The following is a 16,026-nucleotide window of genomic DNA, read 5'->3' as shown; positions in this document are numbered from 1 at the left end:
ATGACCTAATTGTCATTTGTCGGACACACTACCTAAAACAGCAGAATATGCATTCTGTCTGAAGTGCACACCCAGAACATGTACCAAGAGAGATCATGTTCTGGGCCATAAAACAAGTTTCAATAAATTTAAAAGGATTGAAATCTTACAAAAATAAGTTCTTTGACCATAATGGAATTAAAGTAGAAATCAATAACAGAAAGCTATCAGGAAATCCTCAAATATTTGGATTTCCAAAAACATTCTTCTAAAAACACATGGGTCAAAGAAGAAATCACAAAGGAAATTAGAAAATTTGTAATTAAACAATAATTAAAGTACAACATATTCAGTTTGTGGGATGCAGTAAAGCAGCGCTTAGAGGGAAATTTGTATAATTAAAAAATGTATCGGGCTTCCCTGGTGGCACAGTGGTTAAGAATCTGCCTGCCAATGCAGGGGACACAGGTTCGATCCCTGGTCCGGGAAGATCCCACATGCTGCAGAGCAGCTAAGCCCATGTGCCACAGCTACTGAGCCTATGCTCTAGAGCCTGGGAGCCACAACTACTGAGCCCGTGCGCCACAACTACTGAAGCCCACGCACCCTAGAGCCCGCGCGCCACAACTACTGAGCTGCGCCACAACTACTGAAGATCGCACACTCTAGGGCCAGTGTGCCGCAACTGCTGAGCCCGTGTGCTGCAACTACTGAAGACAGTGTGCCTAGGGCCCGGGCTCCGCAACAAGAGAAGCCACCACAATGAGAAGCCCACACACCGCAATGAAGAGTAGCCCCTGCTCACCGCAACTAGAGAAAGCCCACGTGCAGCAACGAAGACCCAATGCAGCCAAAAATAGATTTTAAAAAAAGTATCAGAAAAAAGGAAGTTTTCAAATCAATGATCTAAGCATCTCCCTTAAGAAAATAGAAGGCAAATTAAAAAAAAAAAAAAGACTGACAAATTAAACACAAAGTAAGCAAAAGGAAGGAAATAATAAATATAAGTAAAAATCAATAAAATAAAAACATGAAAATAATAGAGAAAAATCAATGAAACCAAAAGCTGGTTGTTTGAGATCAATAAAATCAATAAGCCACTAGCCACACTAATAAAGGAAAAAGAAAGAAGGAACAGATTACCAGTATCAGGAATGAAAGAGGGACATGACTATAGAAACTGTAGACATTTATAAGGGAATATTATAAACATTTTTATGCCAATAAATTCAACTTAGGTAAAATGGATAACTTCCTTGAAAGATACAAACTACCAAAGTGTACAAAACCATAGATAACCTGAATAACCCTTTAGCCAGTAAAGATATCTAATTTGTAGTTTAAAACATTCCCACAAAGAGAATTCCAGACCCAGATGGCTTCACTGGTAAATTATGAAACACATAAGGAAGAAATAATATAATTCTACACATTCTTCCAGAAAATAAAAAAAAGAGCGAATACTCTTCCAACCCAGTGTGTGGAGGTCAGCAATTACCCTGATATTAAAACCGAACAAAGACATTATGAGAAAACTACAGACCAATATCTCTCATTAATATAGATGCAAAAATCTATTAACTAAACATTAGCAAATTCAACAATGAATAAAAAAGATATAATACATCATGACCAAGCAGGATTTATCCCACAAACGCACAGTTGGTTTAACATTCAAAGCTAATCAGTGTTATTCACCATATTAAAAGACCAAAAAGAAAAAAAAAAAAAATCATATGATCATTTCAATACAAGTAGGAAAAGCACTTGTCAGGTTTCAACACCCATTCTTTACAAAAACTAGCAGCAAGTATAAGTAGAAGTTTCCTTAGCATGATAAAGGAAAACCTACAGCTAACATCACATTTAATGGTGAAAAACTAAATGCTTGTTCCCTAAGACTGGGAAAAAGGCAAGGATATCCATTCTTGCCACTTCTTTGGAGCATTGTACTGAAATTATTATTGAATACAACAAGGCAATAAAAAGAAATTAGGGGGATCCAAAATGAAAAGGAAGAACTAAAACTGTCTTTATTCACAAGACTTCATGATTGTCTCCATAGAAAATCCTAAAAAAAAATCTATTAGAATTAAGAAATAAGTTTAGCAGAGTCTTTTGACACATAATTTTAGTTCTATATATTAACAACAAACAATTTAAAATCGAAGTAAAACAATGCCATTTATAAAAAATACGAAATATTTAGGAATAAAAACTTAAAAATATGTATGAGACCTATAGAAAACTATAAAATATAAAACATCAATGAGAGAAGTTAAAGAAGACTAAATAAATGAATTGGTGGTAATGGTAATAATAAAATAAATGAAGAGCTTACCATGCTCAAGGATCAGAAAATACTAAGACGTCAGTTCTCCCCAAATCGATCTATCTTCAGCATAATCCCAATAAAATTTCCACCAGGCTTCTTTTTGCTGATATATTTTGACAAGTTAATACTAAAATTTCTATGGAACTGCAAATTATATCCAAAATAATTTTTATCAAGAAAAATTAAGTTGGAGGACTTTATCCCACCTGATTTTAAAACTTACTGCAAAATTATGTTAATCAAGACAGTATGGGGAATTCCCTGGACTCGGCACTTTCACTGCGGTGGCCTGGGTTCGATACCTGGTTGAGGAACTAAGATCCCACAAGCCATGAGGCATGGCCTGAAAATTAAAAAAAAAAAAAGACAGTGTGATATTGGCATAATGGTGGATGCATACATAGATAATAGAATTGAATATGAAATAGACCTATGTATATGGTCAGTTGATTTTTATTTTATTTTTGAGGGGGCTGAGATTTTATTCACTTTTTAAAAATGTTTCATTGAATCATAACACACATAGAGAAAAATACACATGGTCAATTGATTTTTGGTAACAAGTCAATTCAATGAGGAAAAGACAATCTTTTCAATAAACCGTGCTGGAATAATTGGATATCCATATGTAAAAAATTTACCTTCAACCTGCACATCCCATCATATGCAGTAATTAACTTGAAATGAATGGTAGGTCTAAATGTTGTGGACAAAGAATCACCAGCCATATCAGTAAACAAAGGATGTTGCAGCCATCAAACCATCAGCCACCATATCGGTTCCCCCTATGATGCACCCTGAGGTGATTCAGGATGGAGAAAACAGGATATTGGCCCTAGATAGTTAAGGTGCATATCAAAAGAATGATTTCAGTGAGCCCAGATTCTTGCATTTTCCCATGCAAAGAAAAGTGCTAAATTCATTAACCTGAGATATCTGTTTTTTCTTTAACTGGCAGTAATCTTTTGATGTTCTGACTACCTGATTTTTTTTGCAAAAACTCCTATATATCCTGGCTCCTCTCTTACTCTCCAGAACAGTCCCTCAGAGCTATCTGAGAGGCTGTCTCCCAGGCGTAAGTTCTCAGTGTGTCCCTGGAATAAAACATAATTGTCAACTTTTAGGTTGTGGTTTTTTTTTTTCAGTCGACAGTATAAAGGCTAAAACTACACAACTTCTAAAAGAGAACATGGAAGAAAATCTCAGTGACTTTGGGCAAAGATTTCTTTTTTTTTTTTTTTTTAAAGATTTATTGATTGATTGATTGATTGCTATGTTGGGTCTTCGTTTCTGTGCTAGGGCTTTCTCCAGTTGCGGCAAGCGGGGGCCACTCTTCATCGCGGTGCGCGGGCCTCTCACTATCGTGGCCTCTCTTGTTGCGGAGCACAGGCTCCAGACGCGCAGGCTCAGTAGTTGTGGCTCACGGGCCTATTTGCTCCGCGGCATGTGGGATCTTCCCAGATCAGGGCGCGAACCCGTATCCCCTGCATTAGCAGGCAGACTCTCAACCACTGCGCCACCAGGGAAGCCCCTAAAGATTTCTTAAATATGACACAGAAAGCACACAAAAAAATTCATAACTTAGACTTCATCAAAATGAAAACTTTTGCTTTTTAAAAGATATTATTAAGGAAATGAAAAGCAAGGCACAGACTGGGAAAAATATTTGTAAAACGTATACCTGATAAAGAACTTGTACCCAGAAGATAGAATGGACTCTTACAGTTCAGTAATGAGAAAACAGTGGGAAAAAGGTTTAAACAGACACTTCTGCAAAAGGATATAAATATGGAAAATAAGCATGGGAAAAGATGTTCAACATCATTAGACATTAGGGAAATGGAAATTAAAACCACAATGAGATACCACTACACACCTATTAGAATGGCTAAAATTAAAAAGACTGACCATACCAAATGTTGGCAGTGATAAGAAAGAACTGGAACTCTCATACACTGCTGATAGAAATGTAAAATGGTACAGAGACTTTGGATAACATTAGCAGCTTATTTTAAAGAGAAACATAACATTTACTGTCTGATTCAACTTTACCCAAAAGAAGCAGAAACATAGATCCACAAAAGGACTTTGATGTTCATAGTAGCTTTATTAATAATAGCCCCAAACTGGAAGGAACTCAGATGCCCCTCAGCTGAGGAATGGATAAACAAATTGTGTTATATCCATACAATGAATTACTCACCAACAACAAAGCAATGAGCTTTGACCTGCTGATGCAGGGAGCAATGTGGATGAATTCAAAAGCATTATGCTAACTAAAAGAAGCCAGACACAAAAGCCTACAAACTGAATTATTTCATTCATGTGAAATTCTAGAAATGGCAAAACTATAGTGACAGAATTTTCGGCATATGTGGTATTTTTCTTTAGGAAAAAAAAAGCCAAAGGAAAGCAAAATGAATTGTGGTTCTTTGCCCAACTTATGTATCATAGTACAGGACCTACAGCTGTCTTAAAGATTTTTAACATATTCATAAACAATAAAATTTACTATAATCACCCAGTGTATGAAGTGGATGATTAAGTTTAATTTTTACTGCTTGTGTCAGTGAAATGTGACTGTAACATACTGAGACCCTAGTGGACTCTGAGAAAACTTCAGATAACTAGTTCTGAAAATGATGTCCATAGTATCTTCATCATTGGAATCAACTTAAAACCTCTGAAGTTCAGTACTTTGAAGAATACAAGTGTTTTGAAAATTCCCTTTTTTTTCCTCCCAAAGATAATTGAGCTTAATTTTTCCTTTTAAATCACTCTTTTTTCCTAAACAGTCACTTTGAACATTCATTGATAATAGCCAATAATATCTAATTTCATTTTCAGATAAAAACCAAGGTCAGAAATCCAGGGAACCAGCCCAGTGGCCACAAAGCCTTCCTAAATATTAACTCATGATGACCGATAGACCGGCAGCTCCACAGGCAGGCTAAGAAATAATTTTCTAATAAACAGAGCTGTCTGAAATTGACATGGGCTATCTTGGGAGAGAGTGAGTTCCCCCAGGTTCAAATGGCCACTGCAGACTCCATTGGCAGGAACAAGGAGAGAAGTTTCAAGCATCAGATGAGGTGTCAGGCTGATGGGAGCACTTGTGGGTATGCGGCTGGAGCCAGGCTCCCCAGATGGGCCACTGCTGGAAGTGTCCTGAGCCTCACAGGGGAGAAATCTTCCAGCCTTGGGTCTTGTGGGTGTTTAGATGGTAAGCCTTCTGCGACATGTTATTTGAATTTAATTTTCAGGATGGCAATCCCCTAACCTGTTTTAAAGATGTTGTAGAGTATCTCCAACACAGTTCTGAAAGGTGCCATCCTGTATGGGTTGAAAACAGTCCCAAAGATCATTTGCAGTCAAGCAAATGTGCACATTTCTGTTTGCTTCAGTGCCCCCCAAGACCTCTTCCTGACTCACTCAGTTTTCTGGAAAATCATTGATGAATTTAATTTGCCCTCATTATTGGTTTACTTGAAGTTTTTAGATATCAAAAGTCCAGACTTAGACCTTGAGCATGATTCTTTTTCCAGAAGCACCTCATGGCTTAAAATAATATATAAAAAATTGCTGACATATTCTTCCAAATAGCCTGGCAGAAGAGAAGAAGGCCCCAGATGGTCGAGTTTGGCAGTGCCCGGGCCACTGCGTTCAGAACGCCATCTTTAAAGTAGTTGAAGTTGTATTTCATAGTCAAGCTGGGAATGTGAAACTTTTATTTTGGAATGGGATATATTATGTGCCTCCCTCCTGAGACATTGAAAGAACAGGAGCACAGATTCTTTTCACTTAAATTAATCCCTGTTATAGTCCTTATACTGACTCTTTCAATAAATATTTATAGTGATCAGACTATGGGAGGTGCCGTGAGGGGAACAGATACAAACAAGGCCTTAGCCTGAGGCAACTCAAAATATATTTGGGGGCAGACAAGATGGAAAAGTAAGCAACTACAGGAGAGTGTCTAAAGCATGCCATTTGCATGGATTGGGAAATGGGCGCCGTGGAGGTCCAGGGCAGGAAAGAATATTGCATTTGAGTTATTGAAGGGAAGAGTGGTTTGGATGAGCCAGGCGTGCAGTCCCAAGGAAGGGACAGGCATGTTCTATTAGTCAGAAATGTCAAAGAGAATGAGAGGCAATTACGTTGGTGATCAGGACATTGCTGCTGACCTTCAAGAACAGGAGTTTCAGGAGAGGATGGTATTGGAGGCCACATTGTAGTGATGTACAGGGCAGATGCGTTTGAGGAAATGGAGGGTCAGTCACTCACTGGAGATGTTTGATTGTGAAGGGGAGAAACTGCAGTGGAGCCAGTGAGAATTTTTGCTTTTTCCTAAGGGGAAGAAAACTGTTATTTTGAAGGTTATGGCCTAGTGGGTTGCTGAAGGGGAGAGGTTAAATATGTTTGAAAGGAAATAATTAAATTGTAAGATCCCAGAGAAGATAGTATTAATAAAGGAAAGAACCACTGGACAGTTGATAGCATTTTTGATAGGGACGTGAACTAGCATAAACTGTATTTTTGCATTTTATGTAAAAAACGTTACATTAAGAAACTGAAATATCATTATTGATTAGTAATCTTCAAGTAAGAACTTGTGGAGGAGGAAGGATGAAAAGTAGTTCCACATTTAGTGTCTTGTTCTTTAAAGAACGTTAATGTTTTATATCTTCCGGTAGTCGTTTAGTGGGATTATTCCTTATCTTTACAATGGAACACCAAGGAGTGCAAACTGAAGATAGGAGTTTTTTGAGACTCACTCTTCTCATGTGTCAGGGCTTGTCATGCTAATCAACCTTTTACATCATTGATTGTTGAATGAGGTTGGGAAGAAAGGAGAGGCAAGTAATACCCTGAGATAGGTGGAACTTAGCAACTTCTGTGAAGCTTACTTGACCCCAGTACAGAAGTTTTCAGGGAGCTGTCATTCAGGAGTGAGTGCAGGTTTTTTTTGTTTGTTTTTTAAAAAAATTTTATTGAAGTATAGTTGATTTACAATGTGTTAATTTCTGCTGTACGGCAAAGTGATTTAGTTATACATATATTCTTTTTCATATTCTTTTCCATTATGGCTTTTACAGGATATTGAAAATAGTTCCCTGTGCTAAACAGTAGGACCTTGTTGTTTATCCATTCTCTATATAATAGTTTGCATCTGCTAATCCCAAACTCCCAATCTTTCCCTCCCCCACCCCTCCTCCTTGGCGACCACAAGTCTCTTCTCTATATCTGCTGAGTCTGTTTTTGTTTCATAGATATGTTCATTTGTGTCATATTTTAGATTCCACATATAAGTGATATCGTATGGTATTTGTCTTTCTCTGTGTGACTTACTTCGCTTAGTATGATAATCTCTAAGTCCATCCATGTTGCTGCAAATGGCATTATTTCATTCTTTTTTATGGCTGAGTAATATTCCATTGTGTGTGTGTATGTATATATATATATCACATCTCCTTTATCCATTCATCTGTTGATGGACATTTAGGTTGTGCAGGTTTAATCACACATCACGACAGCCACTGTGTAAGATTTCCTGGGGATGGCCAAACTGCTGAGAAATATTTGCTGTGTGCTGTGTGTGATGACTAAACCTTCTGAATGTGTGTCTGGTTATATGACCTCTTCACTGTTTGAGATCACCACAAATGTCTCTCGCTCCTTCAGAATTAAGTGTGTCACTTAGATGAATTTTTCTCCACCGAGGACCTCACAGATGTGGCACTTGTCCTCCTCAGACACAGGTGTGTTCGCAGTGGTGAACAGCCATTCCTTGTCCCTGCTGGGGAAGCTGACCATCAGCGCTGCCTTCAATGTCGTGTATATCTACACCTCAGAGCTGTACCCCACGGTCATCAGGTATGCCTCACACACAGGCTTCTCCTTCCCATGTCCTGAATTCTGTTGTAGATGTTTGCATTGACAGAGGCATGGTCCTCACTTCACCTGGAGCACAGCGAGTGTGGGCTAGCAGCAACTCAGCAAGCAGTTGTGAGCCCAGAACCTGTGGAGGCTGCTCTTGCCCGCTTGGCTGAGGAAAATGTAACTTTATCTTGGGCTGAATTCCCTGTCAATCGTGAGAGAAGTACTGTACACTAAACGTATCCCATCACCCAAATAGTGCTCGGATGTCGTTTTTATTTCAGTGCACGTGAGTTATTCAGTCAACCCTCCTGTGTCAGGTACACGATGGACCAGGAGACAAGGTCCCTGTTATCACAGAGCCTATATTTTAGCACAAAATATACACATTTTAAAAAAGATGGGACTTCCCTGGTGGCGCACTGGTTAAGAATCCGCCTGCCAATGCTGGGGACATGGGTTCAAGCCCTGGTCCGGGAAGATCCCACATGCCGCGAAGCAACTAAGCCCGTGTGCCACAACTCCTGAGCCCACATGCCACAACTACTGAAGCCCGCGTGCCTAAAGCCCGTGCTCCACAACAAGAGAAGCCACTGCAATGAGAAGCCCGCACACGGCAACGAAGAGTAGCCCCCGCCCGCTGCAACTGGAGAAAGCCCGCGCGCAGCAACCAAGACCCAAAGCAGCCAAAAAATAAATAAATAAATAAAGATAATTCCCTATAGTTATAAGTGAATATTATATTTATATATTAGTTGTTAAAGGTGGTTTTCAATGAGTAGAACGTGCTTATGTCAAAAATAACATATTCAAAAACAAAACCAAAAAACCCAACATATTCCATCCTAAGTTTCCCCTCATAAAATAAGTCTGAAAACAAAAAAACAAACCTAAATTTGAAGGGCAGGGATGCAGCTTAGTCTTTACAGAACGGCCTCTGTGGGCTGGACCATAGTCCCCCAGTCGGCATTTTCCCAGTCTTTTTTTGAGGATCATTCCAAACAGATCCTTCTTTTTCCCTTATCCATGCAAGAAGCGTAATGGTTCTGTCTGCCTTTTTCCCAGTAAGAGATCAGGTTTTCTGTGATTGGCTTGTCATTCGCTGATTATTCCCAGAACCTGCTTTCTCTGGCTATTGCCTATAAAACTAGGGTGACAGTTTAGTTCCAAACTGGGACACTTTTGAGAGCGAATGTGGGCATTATTAACAATTCGGCTGGGATAACAGGGTGCTGTACGGTCACCCTATGTATAATCATTATCATTCTCATTTCCTCCCCCTCCTTGCTACCCACATTCCCCAAGAAGATAATGTTCTTGGTTTCCTGAGAATATATGTCCAATCAATTCCTATTTATATGCCTGATCCTTTCATAGTTAATTAGTTGAGTTTAAAGAAATGGGCAGACTTTTCAGATCATTAAACCCTGGCTCTTCTATGGATGTTTTAACTGATAGGAGACCTAAGACACGAGAACCCAGGAGAACATTTAACAAGAAATATTCACATGCTCATTTCTGCACCAGCCTCTATACCTGCACTGTCCAATATCACATGTGGCTATTTAAGTTTAAATTAATTAAAATGAAATGAATTAAAAATTCAGTTCCTCATTCTTAGTTGCATTGAGCTCTCTGTAGCTGCCTGTGTCTGGGCGCTTCCGTATTGGACAGGGCGAGTACAGAACATTTGCAGCATCACAGAAAGTTCTAGTGGGCAGTACTGCTCTGTAGCATCCTGCACTTCCACTTTGAGATTTGTTATTCTGAACCCACTATCCCTTCGAGTCTTTAAATTGTCCCCCTAGAACTTACTGACTTTTTTTTTTACTTTTCCTTTTGCCTTTCAGGAATGTTGGGCTTGGAACTTGTTCCATGTTCTCCCGAGTTGGTGGGATTATTGCTCCCTTCATCCCCTCACTGGTTGGTTTGTACCTCCTAGTTTGTTTTTCTTGATTCTCTGCTTTGGAAATGTTTGTGCTTTTGAGTAGAAAGAGGTAACAAACAGCTGCCGTTTTAAGATCAGCCTGACACAAATGTGCACCTTGTGCCTTTTAGATTAAGGATCCATGAGGGCAGATGGACCCTTCCCAGGGATTGGCTGTATTCACTGGAGAGTTAGCTACTGCCAGCCTGCCCCTTCCTGTCCCCATTTGTATGTTAGTTGATTAGTGAACATTTCCTAAGTTTCTGCTGTGTGCTGAGCTCTGTGCTAAGCCGTTCACATACATCATATCACGCAGTCTTTACCACAGCTATATGCTGTAGGCATTGGTACCCTGTATTAAATAACAGAGAACACAGCACACCACTCGGAAAGAAAATTAGAAGAGAAAAAGGTGAAAGGGAGATAAAGTAAACTCCATCCAATCTCAAAATGTCTATGTTCTGAGAAAGATCCCATGGAGCCCCTGTGCACGTCTCTGCTTGGTCTCCTCTAGGACTTTCCCAGCCAAGACTTGTTGAAGCGTGATTAGGTTTGATGTGGGGCTTTGAGCCTGTTCTGGAGACAGTTGCTCATCACTCAGGCAAGTGCTCTCCTCGTCCTAGTACAGGACGTCTCTGAAATGCCACTGTAGCCTTTTCTTTTCTTGAGGAAGTGAGATACACTTCCTTTTTCTGAGTATTTCTCTGTGTTTCATGCTCAATTTTATTTTTTTTCCACATCTTTATTGGAGTATAATTGCTTTACAATGCTGTGTTAGTTTCTGCTTTATAACAAAATGAATCAGCTATACATATACATATATCCCCATATCTCCTCCCTCTTGTGTCTCCCTCCCTCCCACCCTCTCTATCCCACCCCTCTAGGTGGTCACAAAGCACGGAGCTGATCTCCCTGTGCTATGCGGCTGCTTCCCACTATCATGCTCAATTTTAGATCACAAGACCCTTCTTATGAAGGAGTCGTATTAGTTCCATTTTGCAAAATGTGTCCAACGCTAGGTGTTTATCATTAATGATGCCCGACTTTGGACGGCTGTCCTAGAACATTATAACACCCAGCGCTGTGTCTTCCCTGAGTCCCACTAAGTTGAGAAGAGGTGAACGTTCCCCTTGATTCAACAACAGGCCCACAGTTCTGGGCACGTGTTTGCACGCAGGGGGCCGGAGGTCAGAGTTTTTCGTCCCCCTCCTCTCCCCTCCCTGTGCCTACCTCTCCTCCTCCATCATCTCTTCACCTTTGAAAAATCAGGAAAAGATGATCAGAAGGGACATCCTAACTAGCCGCCGAATTTGGAAGCCCAAACCGGAAGGTGATAAAGCTGGGTGGCTCCTGTGCAGGAACTCAGGAATGGTAATCAGCTCAGAAATCCCCCAGAGCCCCGTCCTGCAAGAACCTTGGTGTTATCTTTGAAATTGTATGTTTGTATTTAAATTTTCCTGAGAACGTCTTTTGGACCGTCCCGCTACCATGTCCAAACCATGTGTATAGGTTTCTCTAGGCCTTTCTCTTCCTTTTCAGGGTGTTTACACCTTTAAGCCCCGTGCCTCTCAGTTCTGGTGCTTAGTGAATCAGAACACATATGTGGGACTGTTTGGCCCATTCCAGGGCTGAGAGCGTTAAAGTTTGTCGTTGTCAGCAGATATGCGGGGTGTCTCCTGCGTGTGGAGATCACTGTGCTGCAGGCCACTCACCTGGAGTGGAAGCTGAGTGTCCGACTCACCGCGCACTCTGGCCGTGTGTCTGCCCTGCTCAGACAGCCAAGCCCCTTCCCCGCGGTCCCCAGCCCATGCATGAACAGTCGGCTGTGTCTGCTGCACAGGCCAGCGCTGTCCTTTTGATGTACTCACTCCTGTCTCTGTGCCCGAGGACTGGCTCTGGTTTCCTGGGGTAATTCTCTAAGGGGAAAGAAGACGGGCTTTCTGGTGTATTCTAGTGAGGAGGCAGGGCCTGGACAGTAAACATGGCAGGTCCTGGGTCATAAGACTGCTGATGTCATCTGCTAGGAAACTAACACTGAGTTTTTGTTTGTTTTCATTCCACTCCCTGCCCCCATAGAAGTACGTGCAGTGGTCTTTACCCTTCATTGTCTTTGGAGCCACGGGGCTGACCTCAGGCCTCCTGAGTTTATTATTGCCAGAAACCCTTAACAGTCCATTGCTAGAGACGTTTTCTGACCTTCAGGTGTACTCATATCGGAGGCTGGGGGAGGAGACGTTATCTTTACAGACCTTGGATCCCCCTCAGGTATGATGGAATTTTTCTTAATCATTCAGATTTACCATTCGGATGATGATAGTTTGGGGGGAAAAGAAAAAAAAAAAAAAAGAATATCTGGTTATATTAAATAGAACTGAGCAAAACTGCTGGGGAAAAAAGGTGGGATCTGATAGCAGCTGATTGTCAGAGAAATAAAGATGATTCATTATCTTTCTTAGAACACTTTAGGGGCTAATTCTTAGGGGAATAAATGTCATCAGAATACATTTGTCAGTTGAATGCTAGACAGTAATTTAATTTTAGAAATGTCATGACATCATTTCCCTGCCCTTTTCTCCTTTCCTGCTTTAGTCTGTGGACAAGGAGAGCCCTTTAGGGAGTGAGAGTGAGGAAGAGGAAGAGTTTTATGATGCGGATGAAGAGACACAGATGATCAAGTGACGTGCCCCAGATTCCTCCTCAGACGCAGAGGGTCATCTTCTCTGCCTCCAACGAGGGCAGGTTCTCCCAGGAAACTGAAGGGAGCTGTGGAAAGATAGGCTTGAACAAACATCGAAGGTACTCAGTGTGGCCTGATGTTTTTTAGGCACCAAGGAAGTTGGAGAAGAGATTTCAAGAAACAGGATATCACTGCATCAAGTGAATTGTTGTTAACTGCCCACAATTCGGGTTTAGCTCAAAATCATGACCTCTGGCCAGATTGCTGAAGTCCACATGCCAGAGTGGTAAGCTCATTTGTTTCTAGAAGTTTGATTACGTTGCCTTTCAACTTCATTGTGACCTAAAGGCAAATATGTAAAATTTCTTCTCACCATTAACACGTAATCTGTCCACCAAATTTGACATCTGCCCCTCTCAGTTGCTCCTCACCAGGAATCTTTTGAGGCAGGTTGGTGTTAGCATTTCATTCATTTTTTGTGCCAGAAGAAAAGCACTGAGAGGTCATTTGTGTGGCCTGAGGCCCTCCACCTTCATCCCAACGGATGAAATTTGGGCCCCCAGCTTGGTTCCTGGCCCAGTGATTGGCTTGAGCTCCCTGTCCTGTGCTTTCAGTCAGTCCCACAGATGACCCGCTAGGAAAAGCCAGCTGTACCAGAGTAATGTTCAGAGTCTGAGGTGTGGCTGCCTCTCCCTGGCAGCTCCCTTTGATACTCGAATTGTGTAATTTCTTCAGTTCCCACTTGTGTGCGCCTGGAGAAAAATTTCCATCTCAGATTCTAGTACCAGCAATAACTTCCAAACCATGCCCAGTAAATGACGAAGTTTTATAAAGGGGGAGGGCAGTTAAAAAGTGACATGTCAAGATTTTGGATGTTTAAAAGGAAAAAAAAAAAAAAAAGTGGATGTTAAAAAGAAAAAAAAAAGTGCTGTTTTTAATAAGGAAGAAAAGAAAATTACCTTTCACAATTTTCTGTTTGTTTTGTTTTCAGTGTTGTGCAAGGAGGGACTTGGGCTACATTTAAGAACTTGAACTCTTCTAGTCCTAGATCAGCTCCAGCCTGTTTGGTTAGCTAGAATGGAAGGCACAGTAATTTCCTAGTAAATGTTGGTTTTCATTAAGTACTGCCAGCTTTCAAATAAATCAAAGTCGTACTCAGTTTCCTAAAATCATGTGCTGAAAGTGTTTCCCATGAAACCTGAGTATTATCTCAAATAGGAGTGTTAACCTGGAGTCAACAAGCTTGGACAGTGTTGCTTTAGGTCACTTTCCCAACTGGGAAAATTTCTGTGTTTTCAGAATTTCCATTTCTATTAATCCCTTGGAGAAAAAGAAATTTCACTGGAGATAAAGAGAAGTCATCACTGAGTCTGTTTCTGGAAATCTTGGAGGACTCACCTCGCATTGGCTCCAGCCCTCTCCTGTCCTCTTCCATTGACCTCTTGGTTTGCACTATACCAGCTTGTACCTTTGTTAAAGTATTTTTATGTCCTTCATGCCCTTGATTATGTATTGGGCTCTTTATAAATAGGGGCCATCTCTACTACTGTTTATTTCTCGCTGCTGTGCCCAGAACACAGTAAGTATTACTGTTTCTAGCCATCAGAGAAATTGTAGAACTCCTCCCAGTATCATTTTTGTAAATCACAGGCAAATCTGACCAAAACCCCCAAATTGTGGAATCTCGCTGTCTTTCTCTGGGAAATGGAGACCCTGCCCACCATCAAGAGAGGAAGAAAGGAAGAACTTACAAGGACACTTAGAAGCTCTTCGTCTTGAAGTTAAACGTAAAACAAGAAACTAACACATAGGTGATTCTTGGTTGGTTGGAGCCCTCTTTGCATTATAAGAGTAATAATCCCATTATAAAAACATGTGGAAACTAGAAGTTTAAAAATGTATTACTCATAGGCCCAACACCCAGAGACAACCAGTGTCATGGCTTTGTTCTCTTTGAAGACCAACTGGGAATCCATCTTTCTATTGGCACTGGGGATCCCTCTGCCTCTGGCTAGATAATTGAGGATTCCAATAGTTCCACCCCTGTGTATTCTCTTTTCCCAGCTCCAGAGTAGAAGAAGGGAGGGAAGGGTACACAGTTTGAACACATGTTGCTAAGGCCGGGCTATCAGCTGCTCACGTCAGATGTGTCACTAAATTTTGTTTCTTTCTAGATGGTCTTTTGGCAAAGTTTAATAATTACTGTTTTGGGGACTTCCCTGGTGGCACAGTGGTTAAGAATCCACCTGCCAATGCAGGGGACATGGGTTTGAGCCCTCGTCCAGGAAGATCCCACATGCCACGGAGCAACTAAGCCCATGCGCCACAACTACTGAGCCTGCGCTCTAGAGTCCGTGAGCCACAACTACTGAGCCCGCGTGCCACAACTCCTGAAGCCCGTGTGCCTAGAGCCCATGCTCAGCAACAAGAGAAGCCACCGCAATGAGAAGCCCGTGCACCACAACGAGGAGTAGCCCCTGCTCGCCGCAACTAGAGAAAGCCTGCGTGCAGCAACAAAAACCCAATGCAGCCAAAAATAAATAAATTAATTTAAAAAAATAATAATTACTGTTTTTTCATCCCTTTGCCTTTTATAAAAACAGATTTTTTCCTTTTGCTATTAACTGTTGAAAAATAGTGATTGTAGAGATGGTGCACATGAGCATATTTGTATTGATTAAATTATTGGAAAACTCTTAATTTATAGGTAACATATTTTGTCTGTTCAGGTGATTTGTAAAAGGTATCCTTTTAAATTTTTTATTGCATTCAAAATTAAATTTCTTTTCTCCTAAAAAGCAGCAAGAAAACCATAAGACACATAAGAAATCCCAGGGCTTCCAGGGTCAAAGGTCTTATCAACAGCTTGTCCAGAACCCTGGCACCACACGGATATGTTGAAAGAAACTGTTTTGTAGTTTCCTGATTGTTGAGTTAAAACCACTGCCCATTGAAAATGCAGTATTTGTCATTTGGCTGATTTCAAGCAATGTAGACATTCTTTAGTACTTAAAAATGAACAAATAAAATACAACAAATAAGAAACAAATGAAAGTTTCTGGGACACTACTTAAGTAAATGTAATCTGGGCAAGTATTTTTATGGAGGTCAAATTGATAAAGGTACTTTTAATAGATTCATATTCCTAACGAAAACATATTGAAATAATTCTCTCTACTAATTAAACTGAATTAAACTGCAGCTTTCTAATAGGACTTACTCTTCCATTAC

General features: G+C 40.6%; 1 protein-coding gene across 13 annotated transcripts in view; it reads left to right on the top strand.

The window, feature by feature from the left end:
- SLC22A15 (solute carrier family 22 member 15) overlaps positions 1–15,811 on the top strand; it is an 80,825-nt gene extending 65,014 nt beyond the window's left edge. The window contains exons 9-14 of one of the 13 annotated variants that reach the window (XR_009700364.1): positions 8,068–8,188; positions 10,042–10,114; positions 11,388–11,489; positions 12,195–12,383; positions 12,708–13,081; positions 14,095–15,811. Coding sequence is in view for 10 of the 13 variants with exons in the window: in XM_061183637.1 (XP_061039620.1) it covers positions 8,068–8,188; positions 10,042–10,114; positions 11,388–11,489; positions 12,195–12,383; positions 12,708–12,797 (575 nt within the window). In the remaining 3 variants the exon portion in view is untranslated. Of the gene's footprint in view, positions 1–8,045; positions 8,189–10,041; positions 10,119–10,632; positions 10,762–11,387; positions 11,494–12,194; positions 12,384–12,707 lie in introns of those variants that run through there. The other 12 variants (XR_009700365.1, XR_009700366.1, XM_061183637.1 and 9 more) reach the window with 12 other exon arrangements.
- Positions 15,812–16,026: the final 215 nt, after the last annotated feature.

This window comes from Eubalaena glacialis, chromosome 3 (genome assembly GCF_028564815.1).
Source record: "Eubalaena glacialis isolate mEubGla1 chromosome 3, mEubGla1.1.hap2.+ XY, whole genome shotgun sequence".
NCBI classification, from domain to species: Eukaryota; Metazoa; Chordata; class Mammalia; order Artiodactyla; family Balaenidae; genus Eubalaena; species Eubalaena glacialis.
Note: the sequence above shows the minus strand (reverse complement) of the source record. Positions and strands in the feature narration are given on the sequence as shown.